The sequence below is a fragment of the Diabrotica virgifera genome, chromosome 4, assembly GCF_917563875.1.
Source record: "Diabrotica virgifera virgifera chromosome 4, PGI_DIABVI_V3a".
NCBI classification, from domain to species: Eukaryota; Metazoa; Arthropoda; class Insecta; order Coleoptera; family Chrysomelidae; genus Diabrotica; species Diabrotica virgifera.
Genome location: NC_065446.1, coordinates 28,199,585 through 28,226,562, shown reverse-complemented (window position 1 = coordinate 28,226,562; position 26,978 = coordinate 28,199,585). Strand labels below are relative to the sequence as shown.

Sequence of the window (26,978 nt, the reverse complement as noted above, 5' to 3'; positions counted from 1 at the left end):
TTTTTTTATCTACATATTTTTTTATATATTTTTTTAATTAATATTTTTGAAGTTATACGTCTTTAGGCGCGATTGAGGGTGAATTTATATTGATCTGCGCGCATGCGCACACCGACAGTTTGGTATTAGTCTTTATATGGGCTCTGATTGGGTGTTGAAATAATCTGTCAATAATTGTTCAATATGTAGGTTATGGGTAAACAAAAATGTTGTATAATATATTAGTTTTTATTGTTGTGAGGACAGAAATAAAATCAAATTTATAATTAATAGTGATTTTTTAAATAGTTTTGAAAAGCCACAGGTACGTAATACTAAATGTTTCAGTTGTATTCCAATAAAAAAATTATCTTCATACCTATTTGGAAAATGTAAAAAAATAATGTACTTACCTAGTACTTGCTATGCTATACCCCTAGCAGGCAATGCTTTAATTTACATAATCTGATTACCAACAAACTTTCTACAAATTTTCATCTAATGTATCGTTTTCTTACTCTATATTATATTGATGTATTTTAATTCGACAAAAATCAAACTACTAAAAATTCATATAAACAAAATGTCAAAAAGTTGTTCAGTTTGTGTATATTCCCACATGACGTACACGCGAAAGGTGGTGCAGTTTGAAATCGCTTCGACTCTCGTACGGCGGGATACACGGGAGGTAGGTTCAAGCCCAATGCAAGTTATATCATTTTTTTATTTTTTTTATAGATTTTATGATTGTAAGTATATTATTATATAATTTTTTTCAGAGAATACGTATTTAATTAAAATTTTTGGCAACAATTATTATTGTTCAGAAATCATTTGTGGCATTTTTCAATGTGTTTGTGTGTGTTTTATTCTTGTATTTTTTTAATTTTTGGTATTGTTTTAATAAAAATTTTTGGAAAGTAGTAGAGAAACTGTTTAAAGTATATTGATTTCGTTGAAATCATATAATAGAAGTTTAACTTCTTACGTGCGTACAAAGTACACACATTCTTTTTTTTTTCTATTATTTTTTTTAATATATTTTTTTATATTTTTTCCTTCTTTTTTTATAATTTTTTTTTATATTCTAGTTTTATTATATTTTTTTGCTAATTATTGCTTCTATAATGTAATTGTCTTCCTCGACCACTTTGCAACTTCAGTTTACTAAGTTTAACACAGAAAACATTGAATTGATTAACAGGAAGCAGTTTACTCTGACAAACAAAAAACAAGAATCATTATCTTGATTTTGTCTTTAATAACCCACTCCTAGACGTTTTTGTGAATTTTGGATGTATTATCTCTATTTACCAACTAATTCTCAAGTTTATTTGCTAAATCATTTGATCAATGACAAGTTTTTGGTACTAGCCTACCTTCTACCTCACAGAAAAAATGCCCCGTTTCTGTTTTGTTTTCTTTTACAATTATTGTCTTCATTAAAGAATTTCATTGTAATTCATAATATTGAAGATAGTAGGCAGTTTAAATTAATAGGCTTTAACACTGACCGAAATACATGTTTTGTCTTGGAATTTCTTGTAGTACAACTCAATGCACTGCATGATCAAACCATTTTTATACAATTAAATACACAAATCCAAATACTAACCAATTTATAAAAACTATGTCTTGTCTAATTATGATTTAGAAATACAGTGATGATTATGATATGGTTTGTTTTTTAACCAAGAGGAGTGATTCAAATTTACCGCGCGGTATTGCTTGTTTGTAATTGGTCCAACCGCAGGCAAGTTTACTCCACTGTTATAAAATTTTGATACTGACATTTATCAAATTTTGACACTAGTGACATTTCATAGGTTAATTAAGTTATATCGGCGATTTTTGTGTTTTCTGTGTTACTCATAGATATATAATACTCTAGATTGCGCCTTACGATCTTAAAATGGGTGACGGTTGCGACAGAGATAAATGAGCCTATTTGGTCGGTAGTCTCTTTCTAATTCAAGGGGAGTATCGACGACGTCACTATCCTACTCTGTCGTCGAGTATTTTAGATGGTTTGACAGTTCGAGCGGATGGCGACGAGAACTGGTCGTTTGTCTTCGGACGTGGATAATCCTGGTTCGAATCCCATACCAATCTTTACTTTTTTTATTTAATCAATATTGCGTTTATTAGATATTATTACATCTCTAAAGTAAATATATGCAAAGAAATATATAACAAATAAGAAAAACTGTGTAGGTACCTATAGATTTTTAAAAATATAAAAGCCAATGTTATTTTTTTAATAAGTTAATTGTAGAATAGTATAAAGTAATTGTTAAAAATATTCGTAAAAAATTACCAATAATTAATATCAACATAATGTACCATCGATTTATTAATTGAATCGGTCATTTCAAAAACAACATGAGTCACATATTCCTAATTTTACAGAAGAGCAAAGAAAACTAACTATATAGTCGAAAGATGGATGAAATGGATGACATCAAAATTCAGAGTTATATTGTAGTTTTGTTCCTAATGTTTTTACTGGACTGGTGTCGTTTTTGCACACAACGTTTATCTTAAAGGAGTCTATTCCTCTCAAAAAGTTAGTTTCTGAAAATTGTGGACTTTGCTGTTTTTGAAATGACCGATTCAATTATAAGTAAGTAGTGTAGGAAACAGAGGTTGAACCTTGCAAAATGGACACAAGTCCGGTTTTATTTTTTTTCTGGCATATCAAGGGGTGCTTATTATAAGACTAACTTTTTCTGAAAAAATTTCGCCCCGGAACCCCCCTTTTCACCCCTTTAAAGGGGGTAATTTGTGGTTTTTGCGGAACGTAGTGTTGGATATAGATAAATAAATTAAATATTTTTATAGCAGTGCCATCTACTGGCCGCTTTACTATTTACTGTATAGTGTGTTGCTTTCAACGTTTGTTTAACAAGTAGTCCTTAAAATACAGCCATTGGGTAAACAACGTTTTATTTGTTCCTTAAATCTCCCATTTTTGTTCCTCAACTCTACAATTTACGAACAGGTTATGGGCCCAGACGATTAAGTGGAAGATTTTCTGGTCGTTCAAATCAAAACAGTGTGTGTTCATTCGATAAAAAGTTAGTTAGTCGGTTTGTTGGTTAACAACGTGGTTATTAACAGTATCGAAAATGGCGGTGAATTATCTTACAAGTGTGCCGCGTTTAACCGGTAGAGATAACTACCAGGACTGGTCGTTCGCGGTTGAGAATGTCTTTGTTCTAGAAGGACTATCAAAGTGTATTCAGGGAACTGAACAAGACACAACGCTTGTTGCCAAAGCCAAAGCTAAGTTAATATTGACTTTGGATCCATCCATATATTTGCATGTGAAAGAAGCTGAAACGGCGAAAGATGTATGGGATAAGCTGAAAAAGTTATTCGAAGACTCAGGTTTTTCGAGGAAAATAGGATTGCTTCGAACACTCATATCACTAAGGTTGGAAAATTGCAGTTCCATGGAATCCTATGTGAATCAGGTGATCGAAACTGCACAGAAGTTGAATAGGACTGGTTTCCAAATTGATGACATGTGGTTGGGATCGCTTCTCCTAGCGGGACTTCCGGAACAGTATACTCCAATGTTACTGGCAATTGAACATTCGGGGATATCTATTACCACTGATGTAATCAAATCTAAATTGCTAGATATGCAGATAGACAGCACTAACAGTGAAAAGCAGACAGCTTTTATGTCAAAGTCGAGTGAAGTTAGCACTAAGCATGTCAAAAAAGTTAACAAGAAAAACATAACCTGCTTCCGGTGTAAACAAAAAGGTCATTATATGAATAAGTGCCCTAGTGCTAATAATAATGCGTTTAGTGCAACATTCTTAAGTGGAAACTTTAAATCTACAGATTTTTATGTCGATTCTGGATGCAGCACGCATCTTACAGCGAGAAAAGATTGGTTGACAAATATCCGAGATGCAAGTTCGTCCAATATAACTGTGGCTAACAGTGAAAGTTTGGAAGTGAAATGTGCTGGTGATATGATGGTAACCACAATTGTCGATAAAAAGAGATTAGAGGTAAGCATCAATAATATATTATATGTTCCTGATCTGACGACAAATCTTTTATCTGTTTCTCAATTGATTAAAAATGGAAATGAAGTTATATTTGAAAATGCAGGTTGCAAAATATACAATAAAAATGGAATTATTGCAACAGCTGAATTGATAGATGGTGTTTATAAATTGAATACTGAATGTATTTCAGATCGTAAAAATTGTTTATTTGTAACTGGGGATACCTGGCACAGACGTTTCGGTCATCTAAATAGCCTATATCTAAATAAAATGAAAGATGGAATAGTAGATGGACTGAATGTGACTGGGAAAATTGATATTAACAAGCAAAACTGTATAGTTTGTTGTGAGGGGAAACAAACGAGATTACCGTTTCCAGAAAAAGGTCACAGGGCCAGTAGTTTATTACAGCTTATTCACAGCGATGTATGCGGGCCCATGGAAAACAAATCATTAGGTGGCTCTAAATATTTTGTTACTTTCCAAGATGATTTTAGTAAAATGGTATTCATTTATTTTATTAAAACAAAAAGTGAAGTTTTTAATTGTTTTAAAAATTTTAAAAGTATGGCAGAAAACCAGAAGGGTGTCCATATAAAAACTTTGCGAAGTGACAATGGTGGAGAGTTTTGTTCAAAAGAATTTGAAGATTATTTAACTGTAAATGGTATTATACATCAAAAAACGAATCCCTACACTCCTGAACAAAATGGTGTAGCCGAACGTTTAAATCGGACAATCATAGAAAAGGCAAAATGTCTGTTGTTTGATGCTAATCTTGAAAAAATGTTTTGGGCTGAAGCTGTAAACACAGCTGTTTATCTAAAAAATAGATCGCTGGCTTCCGGCTTAAAGAAAACACCATTTGAAATGTGGACAGATAGCAAACCTGACGTTAGTGGTCTTAGAATATTTGGCAGCAAGGTGATGGTACATGTTCCAAAAGAAAAAAGATCAAAATGGGAGAAAAAGGCTATTCTGCACATTTTAGTAGGATACTCTGAGACTACGAAAGGATACAGGGTGTATAATCCGACCACTAAAGAAATAATAGTAAGTAGAGACGTACAAATTATGGAAGACACAAAAAGGTGTGATGTGATTCATGTTGATTTAGAAGGTGAACATGGGGCAAAAGAAATGTTAGATTCAGTGGGAGATAATAATACATCATGTCAGGATCAGAATCATCAGGTTGAAGAGAACACATCGACTGATGAAATTGTTGAGAACAATGATCCCGATTATGTATGTGACTTGCCGAATTTGCCAGTGGATGAAATCAGGAGATCAACAAGAATACCTAAGCCAAAAAGGTTTGATGAGTTTGTGACTTATTTGTGCTCGGATAGTGACTCTGATCCGGTTAGTGTCGAGGATGCCATGTCTAGACCAGATAGTAACTTATGGTTAGGGGCTATGACAGAAGAACTGCAGTCTTTCGAGGATAACTCAGCATGGGAAGTGGTTGATGTTCCTGAAGATGGTTGTGTAGTGAAGTGTAAGTGGGTATACAAGAAAAAGGTTGATAACTCAGGTAAAGTGAAATATCGTGCAAGACTGGTAGCAAAAGGTTACACTCAAAAATTTGGTGTTGATTATAATGAAACCTTTTCTCCAGTAATAAGGCATTCTACATTAAGACTTTTATTTGCTTTGTCAGCAAATTTGAATTTGGATATTTTTCATCTTGATGTTGCGACGGCTTTTTTAAATGGTGATTTAAAAGAAAAAGTTTTTATGACAGTACCTGAAGGTTTAGAAATTGAAAATAATAAAGTATTAAGGCTAAAGAAAGCCATATATGGTTTAAAACAGTCAGCTCGGTCTTGGTATGAAAAAGTTGATAATTTCTTAATTAATCTAGGTTATAAGAAATCTGATTATGAGCCATGTCTATACATAAAGATGAAAAATAATCTAAAAACCATTATCTCTGTTTATGTTGATGATTTTTTTATTTTTTCTAATGATTCAGATGAATCAGATAATTTAAAGTTGAAATTAAATGAATGTTTCAGAATTAAAGATTTGGGAGAAATTAAGAATTGTTTAGGTATGAGAGTAACTCATAATAAAGAGAATGGTGTTATAACTTTAGATCAAAAATCCTATATTGAACAGTTGTTAAAAAGGTTCAATATGGAGGATTCGAAAGAGGTTTCTACCCCAATGGAAATTAGTTTAAATTTGAATAGAGACGATAATGCATTTGCTCAAGTGCCTTATCAGAATTTAATAGGTGGTCTTATGTATTTGTCAGTTTTGACAAGACCAGACATTTCATATCCTGTAAGTTATCTCAGTCAATTTAATAATTATCATTCAGAAACGCATTGGAAGCATGTAAAACGAATATTAAAATATTTAAAGGCTACAAAAGACTATGGTTTAACTTTTTCAAAAAATGATAATTATTTGAAAGGCTATGTAGATGCCAGTTGGGGGAGTAATTCTCATGACAGAAAATCTTATACGGGCTTCTATTTTCAGTTTTCTGGTGGACCTATTGTCTGGGAAAGCAGAAAACAGAATAGTGTTTCTCTGTCAAGCACAGAAGCGGAATACATAGCAGTATCAGAAGCTGCTAAAGAGGCTATTTTTTTTAAAAAATTTGTTGTATGAGATGTTGGGTATTGATGAAATCGTTATACTATATAATGATAATATGGGAGCTCATAAATTAGCAATAAATCCTGTATTGAATAGAAGGACGAAACACATTGATATCCGATATCATTTTGTCAAAGAAGCTGTAAACAAAGGTTTGATAAAGCTGGAATATTTGGACACAGCTAACATGCCAGCTGATCTCTTGACAAAAAGCTTGAGTTCTGTGAAACATAATAAGTTTTTGAAAGAGATTGGTTTAGTTAAGATAGTGTAATAAACATTTGATAAATGTTATTTTCTTAATTTGTTTATCTAGTGGGAGTGTTGGATATAGATAAATAAATTAAATATTTTTATAGCAGTGCCATCTACTGGCCGCTTTACTATTTACTGTATAGTGTGTTGCTTTCAACGTTTGTTTAACAAGTAGTCCTTAAAATACAGCCATTGGGTAAACAACGTTTTATTTGTTCCTTAAATCTCCCATTTTTGTTCCTCAACTCTACAATTTACGAACACGTAGCCCTTCCTGTACCTTTTATAAAAAAATTGTTTTATATAAATATGAAGAGGACTATATTTTCTACGATTTATTTCCCGACAGCATCTGTCTATCATCCACCGTTTAGCAAGGGTGGCGCCCCAAAGTTGACAAGTTTTTAAAAAAGATGTTTTTAAAAAATATATATTTTTCCCTAACTGTAATGGAAATTAAAAAGAAATTCTGCGGAAATTATTCACAAATAGATTATTGATTTTTTTGGTATAGGTTTCACTTAAGGATAATTGCCCTTTTTTTAATTACAGGGTGTTACATTAAAAAAAAACCCTTTTTATACTATCTGAACCGTTTATGCTAGAGTAAAAAGACTTTCAGCGATTACCCATGTACTGGTGTTATTTACAAATTTGTATAATGCACCCCCATTTTTTCCCCGGAACCACCCCAAAAAAAAAGAAGAATTAATAAATAAAGTGATTTTCTTGGAATCCTTTACACACAATGCCCTTTATTAATATGCTTTATATATCATTTTGTGTACATTATTATTACCCATGCATGGACACCAAAAGCGATTTCCTAGTGCAACCCCTGTAGCCAAAAAAAAAAAAATAAAATGGGGGGTTGAAATTTTTTTTTGTCTTTTGCTTTTTGATCCATATGGGCATATGCTTCATCAATAGTGCTTTTCAAAAATATATATGGTTATTGCAACATCCCTGCGGAAACCACCCCTATCGTTGAAAATATACAGCCGAGCATGTTTTTACGATTTTCTCATTAACTATTCATTTTCTTTAAACAAAACTTATACAAGGTTAAAGACCACTATTTACTCTAAAAATTAGGTCCTATTAATTTTTTTCGTTTAAGCAACCGTTACGGCACAGTGGCGCCGTAAACCTCATATATGCTTTGGCGGGCTCCAGTTTTTGTTTTTTTTTTCGTCATCTGTTCGTTTTATTGATAAAGTACTTATGTAAAATAAAACAACACAGTGTAACCTACAAATTATGACCTATGTACATTTTACATTCTTTGCTCCCCAAAGCCACAGTGGTGGCCCAAAATAAATTTTTTCATATTTTCGCCACCTACACGCATTTTATTGTGTTAATGCTACCTTAATAGCACAATATTCACCCCTAAGTGGTCGCTAAACAGTGACGGATCCAAGGAGGGGTGATGGGGCGATCACCCCACCCGATCTCAAACCAAGTGATATTATATTTGAAGATTATAAAAATATTCATTTATTTTTATAGAAATACTTATATTATATTAATATTATTTTTATAAGAATGACTTTTTATGCTTTAGCGACAGTGGCGGATCCAGTATCGTTAAGAGGGGGGTGCCAATTGGTTAAATTTCTATAAAAATAAATGAATATTTTTATAATCTATGAATATAATATCACTTGGTTTGAAAGGGGGGAGGTGATAACCCCCATCACCCCTCCCTGGATCCGCCACTGCTTAGCGATTACCTAAGGGTAAATATTGTGCTATTAAAGTAGCATTAATGCAATAAAATGCGTGTAGGTGGCGAAAATATGCAAAAATTTATTTTGGGCCACCACTGTGGCTTTGGGGAGCAAAGAATGTAAAATGTTCATAAGTCATAATTTGTAGGTTACACTGTGTTGTTTTATTTTACATAAGTACTTTATTAATAAAACGAACAGATGACGAAAAAAAAAAAACAAAAACTGGAGCCCGCCAAAGCATATATTATGAGGTTTACTGCGCCACTGTGCCGTAACGGTTGCTTATACGAAAAAAATGAATAGGACCTAATTTTTAGAGTAAATAGTGGTATTTAACCTTGTATAAGTTTTGTTTAAAAAGAATGCATAGGTAATGAGAAAATCGTAAAAACATGCTCGCCAAGGGATAGGGGTAGTTTCTGCAGTATATTTTCAAGGATAGGGATGGTTTCCGCAGAGATATTGCAATAACCATATATATTTTTGAAAAGCACTATTGATGAAGCATATGCCCATATGGATCAAAAAACAAAAAACAAAAAAAAATTTCAACCCCCCATTTTATTTATTTTTTTGTGCTACAGGGGTTGCACTAGGAAATCGCTTTGGATGTCCATGCATGGGTAATAATAACGTGCACAAAATGATATATGAAGATCACCCCCATCACCCCTCCCTGGATCCGCCACTGCTTAGCGATTACCTAAGGGTAAATATTGTGCTATTAAAGTAGCATTAATGCAATAAAATGCGTGTAGGTGGCGAAAATATGCAAAAATTTATTTTGGGCCACCACTGTGGCTTTGGGGAGCAAAGAATGTAAAATGTTCATAAGTCATAATTTGTAGGTTACACTGTGTTGTTTTATTTTACATAAGTACTTTATTAATAAAACGAACAGATGACGAAAAAAAAAACAAAAACTGGAGCCCGCCAAAGCATATATTATGAGGTTTACTGCGCCACTGTGCCGTAACGGTTGCTTATACGAAAAAAATGAATAGGACCTAATTTTTAGAGTAAATAGTGGTATTTAACCTTGTATAAGTTTTGTTTAAAAAGAATGCATAGGTAATGAGAAAATCGTAAAAACATGCTCGCCAAGGGATAGGGGTAGTTTCTGCAGTTTATTTTCAAGGATAGGGATGGTTTCCGCAGAGATGTTGCAATAACCATATATATTTTTGAAAAGCACTATTGATGAAGCATATGCCCATATGGATCAAAAAGCAAAAAACAAAAAAAAATTTCAACCCACCATTTTATTTATTTTTTTGTGCTACAGGGGTTGCACTAGGAAATCGCTTTGGATGTCCATGCATGGGTAATAATAACGTGCACAAAATGATATATGAAGCATATTAATAACGGGCATTGTGTGTGAAGGATTCCAAGAAAATCACTTTATTTATTAATTCTTATTTTTTTTGGGGTAGTTCCGGGGAAAAAATGGGGGTAAACTATACAAATTCGTAAATAGCACCAGTACATGGGTAATCGCTGAAAGTCTTTTTACTCTAGCATAAACGGTTAAGATGGTATAAAAAGAGGTTTTTTAAAATGTATCACCCTGTAATTAAAAAAAGGGCAATTACCCTTAAGTGAAGCCTATACCAAAAAATCAGTCAATTATTTGTGAATAATTGACGCAGGATTTCTTCTTAATTTCCGCTACAGTTAGGGAAAAATTAATTTTTTTTTAAAACATCTTTTTTAAAAACTTGTCAACTTTAGGGCGCTACCCCCCTAAACAGTTTACGATAGAGAGATGCTGTTGAAAATAAATCGTAGAAAATATAGTCCTCTTCATATTTCTATAAAAGAAATTTTTTGTAAAAAGTACAGGAAGGGCTACGTTCCGCAAAAACCACAAATTACCCCCTTTAAAGGGGTGAAAAGGGAGGTTCCGGGGCGAAATTTTTTCAGAAAAAGTTAGTCTTATAATAAGCACCCCTTGATATACCAGCAAAAAAATAAAACCGGACTTGTGTCCATTTTGCAAGGTTCAACCTTTGTTTCCTACACTAAAGTAATTAGACATTATTTTTATTTATGAAACTATTGTTACAATTTTTTAAAAAAGTAGAAGCAAAACAAACATTCACATCATTCGAATAAGGACGAATTTATATTAATAACGAATGACTTTTATTTTACTATGCAGTTCACAAATTATGTATTCCAATATTAACTTACTATACATACATTTATTATCTGCTAGATTTACTTAGGTCCATTTTTCCGATGTAAAAATATCTAATAAACGCAATATTGATTAAATAAAAATAAAAAAAGTAAAGTTGGTATGGGATTCGAACCACGATTATCCACGTCCGAAGACCAAAGACCATTTCCCGTCACCACCCGCTCCAACTGTCAACACATATTACTCGATAAAGTGGGATATTCACGTCGTCGATATTCCCCTTAAATTAAAAAGAGACTACCGACCAAATAGGCTCATTTATCTCTGTCGCAACCGTCACCCATTTTAAGATCGCAGGGCGCAATCTAGAGTATTATATATCTATGGTGTTATTCCTTTAATTTTTAGATTGTTTCTTCTTTTTAGAGTCTTCAGGGCCGCCTGTGGTGTATCTTGAATTGAACTAAATCTGGCTGTCTCACTAAGCAAAATAATAAAGTATTATTTGCTGACGAACGCCTTAGCGACATCTATCATTCTTGGTAACAATATATTGCCTGAACTTTTTACTATTTATAAAGCATGTAGGCCGATAAATAGAGGACATGGGAGAATATACATCATGCATAAGGTAGATTCTCCCATGTCCGCTTTTTATCGGCTTCGAGCTTTATAAATAGTAAAAAGCTCAGGCAATAGATTGTTACCAAAGATTCTGCATTACGAGCTGAAAGATAATTTTCTCTTTGTTCATAACTATTTTGGTTTTTTTTTGTGTGAATTTGATGGCCTTGGCCGAGCCAATTAGCCAGACATTTTGTTATTTTAAAAACAAATTTGATTTTTCAATCAGAGGAATTATTTCTGTATTTCTAACTCTAAATGCATAACAAACTAACATATTACAATGATTATCTAAATAAAACACTGTTTTGGTTGTAAATATTTATTTTTTTATATTTTTTTATTATATTTTTAATTTCTTTTTTTTATTATTATTATTTTTTTAGTTTTTTTTATTACGCTAAGAGATAAACCCGATTCAACATCTCGGAGGTTTACATCTTCTTAGTTTTTTTTTCTCTTTTTTTGCTTTTTTTCTCTTTTTTTGCTTTTTTTTCTCTTTTCTTTTTCTTTTCTTTTTTGTTTTTTTCTTTTTTCAATTATAATATGTATACAGTAATTACTTAAATCTACAGGGTTTAAAAAATAACAACAAAACAAACATGTTTGTTTTGTTTTAACAAACATGCTTGCTTTGTTTTAACAAAATTACTTAAATACAGGGTAAATTTTATTGCTACAATTTATATTTACAGTTTTTGATATGTTCGTAGATTGTTTTTAATGTATTAATATCTTCAGAAAAAATCAAATTGTTCAGGTAGACGGGAAGTGGAATTTTTAATATATTAAGATTATCATAAAATTTGTTTATATTTACTGATTGATTCTTATTTACTGATTGATTTTATGGTTCTTGGTTGTGATTTATTTTTAAGTAAATACATAAAAGCAAACATCAAAATCTTAATTATTTTAACAAAGCTTTATAAACATGTAAAAATATTTTATAGATACAACAGCAGAAGTTAATAAGGAGAAAACCTTTAATTGTTTTGATGTATCATCCAATGACAGGCTTCTAGCTGCTGGCACAGATGTACTTGGGGGAGATGCTTTTGTATTATTTTGGGATATAAGAATTAACAAGCTGTTAGGAGGATATTGGCAATCACACACTGATGACATTACTCAGGTAAATTAACACACACACATTGTTTCCATTCTACATTTGAAGACCTGAAATGCTAATAGATCTAAGTGCCACTTTTTACAAATATCTTTTTATTGTTGCTAAGTGATCTACAGTCCGTCTAATTTACTTACCGTTGCACGTCATTATTTACATTAGAGATCTAAGTTGACATTGTTGCCCAATTACAAAAAATTCTTGAATTCATTTTAAATCAAATACATCACACAATTTTTGCGGAAGTGGATTATACAGCAAAACAAATTAAGATTCAATGTAAATAAATAAAAACTTTAGAAATAGAAAACAAGAATTAAGTTATAATCTTACGTTAAAGTACATAATAAAAACAGTAAATATAATGAAACAAATACTATAGTAAAGAATATAAACAAATATGAAGTGTCATCACCGCAACTGTCAAATAAATGTTACCAATTTATGCGAAAATATCACCTTCGTTCGATTAGAGTTACAGTGTATTCCGAACAAATCTGCTTCATAAAAACGCTTTATAATCAATTTATACAAATTAAATGAAACATGTTATTGTGTATTTCTTTAAGTTAACATTAATAGAAATCTTTAAATATTATTTCTACGCGTATATAATAAAATATGCCTAGTGGCTGTAACGCCAGTGTACCCGGCAAAGTGATTCTAAAAAAGAACACACCTACCCCTAAATATTTCGTGTTGGTATCATGTGACGTCTCGGGCTATGACGTGGATGACGTGCAACGGTAAGTAAATTAGATGGAGTATATGTCCCCATGCCAATGCACTGCTAACAGATATGTTGGAATTTTTTGTAGCCGTTTGAAGAGTGTTTATCACGTAGATTTTTTATCAGTTAATTGTCAATTGACTCTGAAGTTGCAAACAGGAAGTCTTCAGGGCTACCATTGTAGGATCTTGAGGGACACTCTTCAATAATGTGGTCAATGGTTTGGTGACAATGACAAACTTTAAATAGTTACAAACAAACATCAAGTGTATTAATATAATCAATTGACTCTGAAGTTGCAAACAGGAAGTCTTCAGGGCTACCTGTGTAGGATCTTGAGGGACACTCTTCAATAATGTTGTCAATGGTTTGGTTCTCCCCACAGTCACATTGAGGAGACGGGTTCTTTTCCCATTTATGTAGCATGTATGCACATCTGCCATGTCTGGTTCGGATCCTATTTAGAGTGGACCATGTTTTACGTGGAAGATCAAAACCTGGTGGCTTGTGGGTAATGCAGGGCATGTTATTTTGCCATGCGTTCCATTCTTGGGACCATGCATTCGTGATGTTGAACTCCTCATGTATCATTCTTGCCGTTTTTATTGGTGGTTTTCTAGAGCGGAGACGGGTATTTCGTGCATCCTCGGTATCTTGGTGGATCGGCAGATTTATATTGTTCATTTAAGTGCGTCAACTCGTCGTAAACGTGGAGGTGGGATGTGACTTAATACTGGAAGCCATTGGGTGGGAGTTGATTTAATTGTACCAGTTATCATCCTTATAGTGCTGTGCAGCTGAGTGTCGACCTTTTTTACGTGTGGGCTGTGTAGCCAAACTGGAGCACAATATTCAGCGGTCGAGAAAACAAGGGCTAAGGCAGTAGAGCGGAGAGTGGAAGCCGATGCTCCCCAGGTGGTACCGCAGAGCTTCTGTATGATGTTATTTCTTGTTTATATACGGTAATACTATTTCACTTATAACTAAAAAAATATATTGTGATGTATTTTATTTACATCACTTATTTATTTTAATAATTACAAATAACACCAACTAACACATCTAATTTATTTACAAACTCAAATTTATGATTTAATTAACTAAACATAATAATTCCGATAACTAATAAATACATTTTATATCTTCGATTCGAATACATTAAGTTACGCGACGCGCTTCGATAAATGAATGACTGGCCTGTGCTCGAATCTCGGTCCTATATATACTTCGGCAGCGGTCGTCTCGAATTCCATGGTCGAGGCTCGTAACGCCGAGAAGCTTCGGGAAGAAATAGGCCAATTCGTGAGCGGACTAAATAGTGTCACAATATATTAATTTATAGTCTCTTAACTTTTTCATACTGTTTACTGTTTTAAAATGTTGTCAAACTCATTAAAACAACTAAATAATTGTCCACACTGCATAGTTAATTTAAAAACAAACACTAAACAAATAAAAAATAAATCTCTTTACTAATCAATATTAAAATCGTGTTGTGTAAGTGTAAACACAACGCGATTAAACAAATTCCAACACTCTGACACTCTAACTTTTTTATTTGCGTACACGTTAGCGTGTACCTAGACACAGCGTTATATTTAGGTATATTCTTCTTCTCCTTCTTTAGTTTATTGACCTTCACCTACTTGGATATTTGGCCAGCTCGTCGTCGGGGAATACAGGAAAAATATTTATATTTTAATGACATTTATCGTATGTCGTTGTAATAATATATACCAGTTTGTTGAGATTGGAGTTTGATACAGTTTTTGAAGGAAAGGAAAGAAGGTTTACTATTGAAAATAAAACCATTTTGTAAAAGTACAAATTTTCCATGAATAGTTCAAACGATCAAAAACACTTTTAACGTCACACAACTGTATTTTTTACTGACGTTTATAATGTCTAATTTAAAATTATATAATATACAATAGGGAACTTGCACATTTTTTTATTACATAATAATGTTCAGTTTTGTATAAAAATGAGATTTCCAAAATTTCACGCTTCAAAAACTCATAATAACTTAGACTTAGAAGTACAAATTTAAAGTCTTCTTTATCTTAAAATAGTTCAAACGACCCGTGACGTCACAGAGTTTGATTATGTGGTTCAGTTTATGGTTATATTTACGTATATTCTTCTTCTTCTTTAGTTTATTGGCCTCCACCTACTTGGGTATTTAGCCAGATCGTCGTCGGGGAATAAAGGAAAAATATTTATATTCTAATGACATTTATCGTATGTCATTGTAATAAAATATACCAGTTTGTTGAGATTGCAGTTTGATACAGTTTTTGAAGGAAAGGAAAGAAGGTTTACTATTGAAAATAAAACCATTTTGTAAAAGTATATATTAGTAAAAAGTATATTATATAAAATTTTCTATGAATAGTTCAAACGATCAAAAACATTTGTAACGTCACATAACTGTGTTTTCTACTGACGTTTATAATGTCTAATTTAAAATTATATATATACAATTGGTGTAGAATGTAAACATACAACCCTGTGACGTCACGACGCGTTTTGGGGTGGCTGGTATAAATTGAATTTTTAGTCGTCTTTAGGGGCCAAACGAAAGACAAACAAAACTTTTTTATTTTTGATACAGGTTCTAAATTATGTTCTGTTGTGATCTATACCATTTTTTTCGAATTTAAAATTTTATGCAAGTTCCCTATTGGTGTAGAATGTAAACATACAACGGCGTGACGTCACGACGCGTTTTGGGGTGGCTGGTATAAGTTGAATTTTTAGTCGTTTTTAGGGGCCAAACGAAAGACAAACAAAACTTTTTTATCTTTGATACAGGTTCTAAATTATGTTCTGTTGTGATTTATAACATTTTTTTTCGAATTTAAAATTTTATGCAAGTTCCCTATTTCCTAAACCTCTTGTCTGATTCAAGTGATTTTTAAATATGTTATAGCCTTATTCTTTAACAATATCGCTGTAATAATATTGTTGCTAGACAGGTAAATTGTCATTGTATACCGGGTGTACCAATCAAACTGTTTTTTCTCAAAGTTCACCACACCCCGTGGAATATTCTAGCATTTATAAAATACTGAAATTAAAACCCAACCACAGCCTGAGGTTTTCTTAACATTCTGTTTTTTGCTTCGTTTATGTTGAATAATAAAATAGTTAGGTATTTTATCAACAAACTAGCCATGTTCTTCATCAATACAGGGTGTTTCTAAATAAAAATGAGTAACAACTATCTCGTAAAAGCATTTGCGGACATATTATTATAAAGCAAACGGTCATTAGTTTTTCATGCAGAAACACCCTGTATTGGTGAAGAACGTGGCTAGTTGTTAAAGTACCTAACATTTTTATTATCCCACATAAGCGAATTAATCAAAAAACAGAATATTAAGAAAACCTGAGGGTATAGTTGAATTTTGAGAAAAAAGCACATTTTGATTGGTACACCCTTTATACAATAACAATTTACCTGTCTGTAGCAACAATATTATTACAGCAATATTGTTAAAGAACAAGGCTATAACATATTAAAAAATCACTTAAATTTATTGGACAATAGGTTTAGGAAATTCGAGACATCAAAAATGACCTGTTTTGTGGGGTGCCTGTTTTCTTTGACGCGCAGTGTAGGTAGTTAATTAAACACGAAAGTTTGTTAAATCTTATAGAATTCGTTGGCTTGTCCACTTTTTCTGAGTGAGCAATGAAAAAAACACATTTGTTGTGGCCCAAGCATGGACCACAATGAGACACCTGGATTTTTTCAACTTTTCCTTAAAAAACTTACTTCTACATCACCATTTATGTCCTTTGTTGAGATTACTTTACCTATGTAATAAACATCTCTCATGTCTTTAGCCTCAAACTTAACAAGAACATAATTTTCAACATTTGGGTCTTCATAAGGGGCTTAAATTTTGAAGGATCAACTCTTTCTTGCTGGTCATTATCAGTGTCTGAAAACTTCTCTTAACTGTTACTAGAAGCAGTGATTTCAAATTCCTCGCTGCTCTGATTTGAAACGTAGTGTTCTATGTTGACTGCCTACAAAAATTCTGTCTCATTGTGGCCCAATGCACAGTGTTTTACTCCTTTGTTATTATAACCAATTTAAACATTTTTAATTTCGGGAAACGTTGAAGTAGAGGTCGCTCACCTACTCGATGGACGGATCAAGTACAGAAAGCCAGTGGAAAAACATTCTCTGAATCCATGAGGGAAGCTCAGGACAGAAGCCGATGGAAAGAGATAGTTGCTCGTATTATAGGGAATCACGACACTCAGCAATGAGGAAACGACTGAGGAGGAGGAAACATAGAAACTCAAAATGTAAATATCATGAAATTCAACTATATAAACATGTGTTATATGTTAGTTATACAAAGTAACAGAATGTCTGCTCAACTGGGTAATATTTTGTGATGAAATGGAGTGATGAAAAAACTTCTGGTGTCGAAAAAGTGCGAAAGTCAAACAATCTGTAATAGAGTGATAGCAGCCATTGGTAATGTAGGGTTATGGGTAAAGATGAAATTTATAGAACTGCTTATAGAATGCAGCACCTGTCAAGCCCCACTACACTTAAATACTTTAACTGTCTCATAGTGGCCCATGTCTAATTGTGGCCCACTATACCCTAGTTAATTAAACACGAAAGTTTGTTCAATCTTATAGAATTGTTGGCTTGTCCACTTTTTCTGAGTGAGCAATGAAAAAAGCACAAAAAATATCACTGAATGGAGACCAACCAAAAATAAACAAAGAATTTTTGGTTCATTCTGGCTCTAGAAACCGTAAGTTAGAAAGTGTTGAGAATGATATAAGGATTATGTTAGTTCAGAATTGGAGAATAGTCGCCAATTACGGAAGGGAATGAAATGCAATTTTTGAACAGGCCGAAACCCACAGAGGGTTATAGTGCTAAAGAAAGAATAAGAAGTGATATAAGTTCTATCATATGGTGATATACCCATGGTGATATTGGTAATAATAGATACTGTAAATAGTAGAGGATCCGATATAAGGTCGATTTGCACCGATCTGTTTAATGAATAAAAATGATTGGATATGTAATTTAGCATGTTAACAATTACAAAAAACAAGGGTTGCCCGATCTAATCTTGTTCTAACTATAACTAGTTAATAATTAAAAAATTACATTTTCTTATTAATTAAAAAAAATCGACCCGGGCAGATATTATATCAGATTTTTTGGTTCATTCTGAACAAAAAAGGTCTTTTGTAATTTTTCTCTAAAGTTGATCGTTTTTGAGTTATAACAATTTAAAACTGAAAAAAGAACGAAAGATGACAATTCTCAAGGCTCAAAAACACAAGTAAAAATATCATTTTTGTAATCATCAAGTACATAAATTCAAGTTCAAACTTTTTCTATCAGGTCTCGATAAGAATTTTAGCCATGTATTATTCTAAAAACATATTTTTTAATTGTTAATGAGGAAGGTTTCTTATGGGGAGACGGGCATTAACAACTAAAACATGTTTCAGAATGAAATGCGTCCAAAAGACTTATCAAGAACTGATAGAATAAGGTTTGAACCTGAATTTAGGTACTTCATAATTTCAAAAATGATATTTTATACTTATGTTTTTGAGCCTTGAAAATCGTCATCTTTCGTTCTTTTTTCAGTTTTAAATTGTTTATAACTAGAAAACGAACAACTTTAGAGAAAAATTACAAAAGACCTTTTTTGTTTAGAATGACCTAAAAAATCTGAAATATTATCTGCCCCGGTCGGAAATTTTTTTCAATTTATAAAAAAAATGTCATTTTTTAATTATTAATTAAAAAAAACAGTAAAATCCTGTATAACGGGTATATTTAAAATCCCTCAAAAGGGCTACATCAAAATCACAACATAACTAGTTTTCGACTGGTTTACCAGTCATCATCAGTGCTTACGTGCCATGTACAGCTGGTTCCTATAAAAACTAATACGACTCTTAAAGCGTATTTTGTAGAAAATTGAGCAGTGTATTTTGAAGGATAAATACTTATTATTTACATACTGTCACTGTCACTGCCAAATCTTAAAATTTGTCTCATAACTTATTCTGTTCAACCTCAAAAATGGCTCCACATGCTAGCAAAGAACTAAAAGCAAGAACTGTAACGAAATTAGAAGAGGTTGGTCACTATCTGCGTAGCGAACCATTTTAACGTAAGCAGAACAACAGTTTTTAATATCAATAAAAGATGGAAAGAACAAGAAACTCTCAAAAGAAAGCAAGAGTCTGCAAGACCAAAAATATCTACCGCTCATAAAGATCGTACGCTTTTGGAGAGATTAGAAGAGAATCCTTTTGAAGATGCGAAAACTGCAAGAATCATGTCACAGTTTCCGGGAAGAAAGACAACAACTTGGCGCAGAATTAAAGCATCGCATCTTAGGTACCGAACTGCAGCAAAAATTACTTTTTTATGAATAATTATTACAATTTTTTACTTTTTTTTACTTAATAATTATTACAATTTATGAATTAACATATGTAATCAGTTGTTTGTTGTTTGTTTGTTTATTTTATTATTTTTGTCTGTCATAATAAACATAATATAATGTCAGACCAATCAAATACACTGCTCAAAATGATCAAATCTTAATAAGAGTCGTATCAGTTTTTTTAGGAACCAGCTGTACATCAAAGTTGGTTTTACAACATTTTTGCAAATATTTGAAAGACTAATTGATTTTTATTAATAACTATTCATATCGTTCATAAACTGTGGGGTTTAGATAACCTCATAATCCTTAAGCGAAAATTAAAAAACTATCTACAGTTGAATCCTTGAATCTTTACCCGTGCGTCATCATTTAAAGCATATGAAATAAGTCGATGATAAGTCGGAAATTGAAATTTACTAAACGCAACAGCAAGTGACAGTAAGTGACTTGCTATTGCGTTTACTAAATTTCAATTTGCGACTTATCATCGACTTATTTCATATGCTTTAAATGATGACGCACGGGTAAAAATTCAGGGACTCAACTGTAGTTGCTTTACAAAAGTGGCGATATTTAAATAATATATGGAATAAGATAATTATTCTTGCTGTACTTCAAATTCAGTAATTCTCCAAAATTAACAATGAAATTAGAATATTTTTAAAGAAAATCAAATCACATCTTGATTTGATATCTCACTAAACCAAACTTTTTTATATTCTGCAATGTATTAAATTTAAAATGCATTTCAGGTTCGTTTTCATCCAGACGATATGAATAAATTAATATCTGGATCAACCGATGGTCTCATAAATTTATATGATTTGTCCCAGGAGTCAGAAGATGATGCCTTAATAGACACCCTTAATACCGAATCTTCTGTAAACGAATTACAGTGGTTCACCAAAAATAACAAAGACTGTATTAGCTGTGTGACCCATACATCTGACCTGCAGTTATGGGATTTGGACAAAGGTGAACCATATCAATCATTTAGTAGAGAATACTTAACCAAGATGATGGTAAGACACAAATTATGAACTACATTTTTTAATGCAGTAACATAGTCCAGACTATCGTCGCCCCCGTTAGGTAAATTATTCCGATTCGATTTTTTTGCACAAACTTACTCAAAAGAGGTCCTTATAACAAATCCACAGGGTGCCAGGCGGTACCGTAGTCGAGAAATTGTTTAAACAAATTCACAAAAATAATTTTTTTTGAAAATTTGAGTCATTCGGAGCAAAAAAAGTCTCTTGTGATTTCTCTCTAAAATTGATTGTTGTCGAGTTGTACGCGATTTAAAATTTGAAAAATGTAAAAATAGCCATTTTCAAGGTTTAATAACTCGGTTAAAAATAATTATTATCAAAGTCATAAAATGACCACATCAAAGTTTAAAGCCCCCTCTACAAGATCCTGAAGAAATTTTTGTAATTATTTTATTACCAAGCTGTTATTTTTAATTTTTAACAATGAGCGCTAAGAGCGTATTCTCTTTCGCACTCACCATTGACGGCCGCCTAATACGCTCTTAGCGCTCATTGTTAATAATTAAAAATAACAGCTTAGTAATAAAATAATAACAAAAATTTCTTCGGGATCTTGTAGAGGGAGCTTTAAACTTTGATTTGGTCATTTTATTACTTTTGTAATTTGTTTAAAAAAAATTGTTTAAACAATTTTTCGACCACGGTACCGCTTGGTACCCTGTGGATTTGTTACAAGGACTTATTTTTGAATAAGTTTTGTGCAAAAAAATCGAATCAGAATAATTTACCTAACGAGGGCGGCGATACAGCCTGGACTAACAGTTTAAATCTGTTACACACATTTACAACTTTAATTAGGTTACATTAATCATAATTAGTAATAAAGGTTATGTTTATAATATTTTGTTAATAAGGTTCTTGTGGCATGTTTATACAGGGAGTCCCAAAAGTAGTGGAACGGTCGAATATTTCGCGAACTAAACATCGGATCGAAAAACTGAAAAATATGTATTCAATCATTTTCAAAAATCTATCCAATGACACCAAACACCAACCCCCACTACACCCCCTGGAGGTAGGGTGAGGGGTAACTTTAAAATCTCAAATGGAAACCCCCAGTTTTTCTTGCAAATTTTAATTTGTTACATAAAAGTAAGCAACTTTTATTCAACACATTTTTTCGAACTGTGGATAGATGGCGCTATAATTGGGAAAAACGATTTATCCTGATACCATAGGCAAATTATAGAAACGGTCTAATATCTCACGAAATACACTTCAAAATGAGAAATTAAAAAACAGATTTTAAATATTTTTCGAAAACCTATCGAATAACACCAAACATGACCCTCCAACCCACCCCCTGAATGTGGGGTGGGGGTAACTTTAAAATCTTAAATAGCAACTTCCACTTTTTATTACAGATTCAAATCCGTCATGAAAAATTAAGTAACATTTATTCGAAACATTTTTTAGAATTGTTAATAGATGGCGCCTTAATTGGAAAAATTCGATTTATTAGCGCCATCTATCAGAAATTTTAAAAAATGTTTCGAATAAATATTGCTTAATTTTTTATGACGAATCCGAATCTGCAATAAAAAGTGGGGGTTGCTATTTAAGATTTTAAAGTTACCCCCACCCCACATCCAGGGGGTGGGTTGGAGGGTCATGTTTGGTGTTATTCGATAGGTTTTCAAAAAAGATTAAAAATCTGTTTTTTGGTCTCTCATTTGAAAGTGTATTTCGTGAGATATTAGACCGCTTCTATAATTTACCTATGGTATCAGGATAAATGGTTTTTCCCAATTATAGCGCCATCTACCCACAGTTCGAAAAAACGTCTTGAATAAAAGTTGCCTACTTTTACGTAACGAATCCAAATTTGCAAGAAAAACTGGGGGTTTCCATTTAAGATTTTAAAATTACCCCCCACCCCACCTCCAGGGGGTGTAGTGGGGATTGGTGTTTGGTGTCATTGGATAGATTTTTGAAAATTATTGAAAACGTATTTTTCAGTTTTTCGATCCGATGTTTAGTTCGCGAAATATTCGACCGTTCCGCTACTTTTGGGACACTCTATATAAGATTAGCCACAGTTGATTGTAATGATAATTGAGGGGATTAGATGCTAAGGGGTACAAGTGATAAATGGTTTAATTGAGAAAAACGAAGTCAAAGTTAAATTTACATAGTAAATTCTACAGCGAATTAATGACTTATGGACTTATTTTGAATTAATTTTACACCTTTTCTTTATCTGATTGTAAAAAGCTTTTGTAAAGTTAGTACTTATTTTCATTCAAAATATTTGAAATTTTGAAAAAACATTCGCACTTGTACCCTTCTGCTTCAAATTTTGCACTTGTTTTTCTTTGTCACTTAATACCTTACGAATTTCTTCAATTCTTAATCTTAAGAATTTGTATCCAGGCGAAGGACCAGGATTGTCCGCACGCCACTGGGCAAAAATAAGGAATGTTAGAAGTTTTTTGGTGCATTATTAAATTAATAACTTAATATAGATTAATATTATATTAAGACTATAATAGACCAATAATTTTTAGAATTCTGCTAAGAATCTCCTAAGTAGTTTTTAGATATCATAAAGGCGCATTTAAATCAAAGCGAACACGAACGAATTCGTTCGTTAACTTCATTGTATTTGTACAGCGAATCGAGCACGACCGAACGAATTCGTTCGCATTCGCACATGTTCCAACCGATGTCGGTAAGTGAGCGAATCATCAAAGGAAATCGTTGTTCAATGTGGACAGTGGATAGACGGTAGCGAACGAATTCGTTTAGAAGTACTGATTTAATTTATTTACAAACATTAGTTTGAGAGGGTTGTTTATTGTGTAGTTGTGAAAACATAATTTTGCAATATGGAATATGCCTATGAAACCCAAAATCGAAGCTATATAAAATAATAAACAGAAAAACTGATGCTTGTTTTCTATAGGAATGGGTTGTGATGTCTCTGAACCAAAAAAATGAATTAGCTTCTGGCATCATTTAGACGAGAAAGACAAAAAGAGGGTTCGAAGTGGTTTGCTTTTAAAAGCCTAATGTTTTTATTGGATAAATTTCAACCCAGAAACACTATATTCCTGTCGCCAGGGGGGTACAACGGCCTCCTTAATTCAGATGGACTTTCCCAAGTTTTTTTTATATATTTTGACCCGCAGAATACGAATTTTTTGGGTAACAGTTGATCCGGATGTCGATAACATTGTTATAGACAAAGAACTTGAGGAATTACATAACAGTGATTTCTTGCAAAACAAAACATCTTTTTGTATTTTTTGGGTCATTCTAGGCAAAAAATGCTCTGACAAGTTTTTTCGTAGGATGCATAGTTTTCGAGATAACCGCGGTTGAACTTTCAAAAAATCGAAAATGTGCAATTTTTGAACTCGAATAACTTTTGATTAAAAAATAAAGTAGCAATTCTGCTTACCGCATTTGAAAGTTTAAGTCAAATTATATCGGTATTGATTATTTGCATTGCTAAAAATTTATTATTTTATTGTTAAACAAAGCTATAAAAACCTAGTGCGCGAGTGATGTTTTCAATGATTTCTCATTTAAAATCGAATGAGTTAGGTAGAGTAGCTACAAGTGCAAAGTGCAAGCGAGGCAATTTCTACGTAGCATGCGTTAAAACGCATGTATTGGGCACGGGAAACACTATGTGTTTATAGCTTTGTTAAACAATAAAAAAATTAATTTTTAGCAATGCAAATAATCAAAACCGATATAATTTGACTTAGACTTTCAACTGCGGTAAGCAGAATTGCTACTTTATTTTTTAATCAAAAGTTATTCGGGTTCAAAAATTGCAATTTTTAGATTTTTTGAAAGTTCAACCGCGGTTATCTCGAAAACTATGCATTCTACGAAAAAACTTGTAGAAATATTTTTTGCTTAAAATGACCCAAAAAATACAAAAAGATGTTTTGTTTTGCGAGAAATCGCTGTTATGTAATTCCTCAAGTTCTTTGTCTATAACAATCTTATCGACATCCGGATCAACTGATACCCAAAAAATTCGTATTCTACGGGTCAAAATATATAAAAAAAACTTGGGTAAGTCCATCTGAATTAAGGAGGCTGTTGTACCCCCCCTGGCGACAGGACTACTAATGAATTAACCAAATCAAATTAATTGCTAAAATTAATTAAAAGCAAATTTATTTTGATACACCAATTTTACAATTTATTATTTGAACATAATATAGTCATAATATCAAGAGCAAGTAACTTTTTCGAGGAAGAATTTTAAGAAAGCTGGTTCTTTATTATGTTATTTTCTAAGCTCCCTCAAACAGCGTATAATACCTGCTATTTTTGTAAGCTATTATTGTATTAAAATTTACCCAGCAAGAAACACGAAAATAAACTTAAACACAATGTGTGACTGGCACTGGCCCATCTTAAAAACATCTGCGGGCAATATGCACTCCCGATGATCAACGAATGCGAACGTTCGCTTCAATGTAAATGGCCCTACTTTGTAGCGAACGAATGACCAAGCGAACACCTACGAATTCGTTCCTTCGTTCGTGTTCGCTTTGATTTAAATGCGCCTTTAAACCTTTATTGGTGTTTATCTCAATATGTATAAAATGTGGCATTCCTTGTTTTCCCCCTGTACTCTTCAATTATAAAATGTAATCCTCATTGCAATCAATTGTGACATAACCCCATATAAACATACAATTTATCTTAGACATGCCACAAGGAAAAAGCATCAGAAATTATGGAATTACTGTATTTTTGGAAACTTAAGCTTTCTCAAAATAGGGAACTTGCATAAAATTTTAAATTAAAAATGCTATAAATCACAACAGAATATAATTTAAAACATGTATCAAAGATAAAAAAAGTTGTTTTTGTGTTCCATTTTGGTCCGTAAAGACGATTCTAATATTGCAGCTAGCCCAAAACGCGTCGTGACGTCATATGGTTGTGTGTTTACATTCTGCATCAACAAAGTAAACAAAATTGTATATAATTTCAAATTAGACATTAGAAACGTCAGTAGAAAATACGTTTGATCGTTTGAACTATTTTAAATACATAGAAAACTTGTACTTTTACAAAATGGCACTAAACAACACTTATAGTGTTTTCTTTTATTTTCCATAGTATTATTTCCTTTCCTTCAAAAACTGTATCAAACTCCAATCTCAACAAACTGGTATTCGCCGTGTGCAAGTACTTGCGAGGGGATACGAGAAACGATCGTGCGCGAATAGCGGAGAGATCTTGCAACTTTCTTAAATAATTCATTGTCAATTGAAATTGTCAAATTGACGTATATTTCATATCTACTGTCAATGAAAATGAAAAATTATATGTTGCTCCACAGTATTGATATGATATGCAAATATTATATAAAAGTACATTTAATTAATTGTATTCGTATATAAAATATAACTTCGGGAAATAGTATCATAAACTTTGGCAACAGTGGTAATCTTTGACATTATCTAAGATTAATATTTTGACAATATCATAGTCACGCTAAATGGAAGTAATAGAAAATGATTTTATTATTAATAAATAGATATTTATAAAAATAAACCAAAATGGGTGAAAATTGTATGTTAAGATAGGTATTTGCATGAAATATCTAATAAAAAAACAATAATAAATAATCATTTTTTGTTGTGAAGCGAAACAAATTTCGATTTTCGCATAATTTTGGCACGGTTTTTAATGGACTTTTTCTTGGAAGGTTTCACTTTATTTTTCGTTTAATTTACTTTTTCCATTTTGTTAAACTATTGATAATATTTTTAGAATAAAAAATCCTCCTAAAACTTTATATACTCGCATTAGAATTCGAAATATTTTTACGTAAAATATACTTACCTACCTACATATAACAAAAACTCACAATTAACAACAATCTATTCTTTCAAAGAGGCCAACAACTTATACAACAACAACAAATATATAATAAATTAACTATCAATAAACACTATTTTCGTATGAAACAACAAAAACGAATTCTTAAATTAACACACTACTGCACTGAACAGATATCGATAAAGATGACAGAACAGATTAGAGAAAATCTGACGCAGGTTTGTCAAAATGATAGTGATAATTTCTCTATGTTACCTAATTAGTTATTTAGTTATATGTTCGATTTTTTGTTAGAAATAAAAAATTTTAGTAGTTCCAAGATTACACAAAATCTAGGCATGGGATAAAAAAGTTTATTTGAAGAAAGTTTTTTTTTTCTTCTTAATGGCGGTACACGCTCCTTTTTTC

General features: G+C 32.2%; 1 protein-coding gene across 3 annotated transcripts in view; it reads left to right on the top strand.

The window, feature by feature from the left end:
- The window catches only part of LOC114349334 (WD repeat-containing protein 89), a 36,771-nt gene that overhangs the window by 3,255 nt on the left and 6,538 nt on the right, over positions 1-26,978 (top strand). Inside the window, exons 1-3 of one of the 3 annotated variants that reach the window (XR_007697435.1) lie at positions 2,773-4,007; positions 12,335-12,516; positions 20,451-20,706. Coding sequence is in view for 1 of the 3 variants with exons in the window: in XM_050648092.1 (XP_050504049.1) it covers positions 12,335-12,516; positions 20,451-20,720 (452 nt within the window). In the remaining 2 variants the exon portion in view is untranslated. Of the gene's footprint in view, positions 1-2,771; positions 4,008-12,334; positions 12,517-20,450; positions 20,721-26,978 lie in introns of those variants that run through there. The other 2 variants (XM_050648092.1, XR_007697436.1) reach the window with 2 other exon arrangements.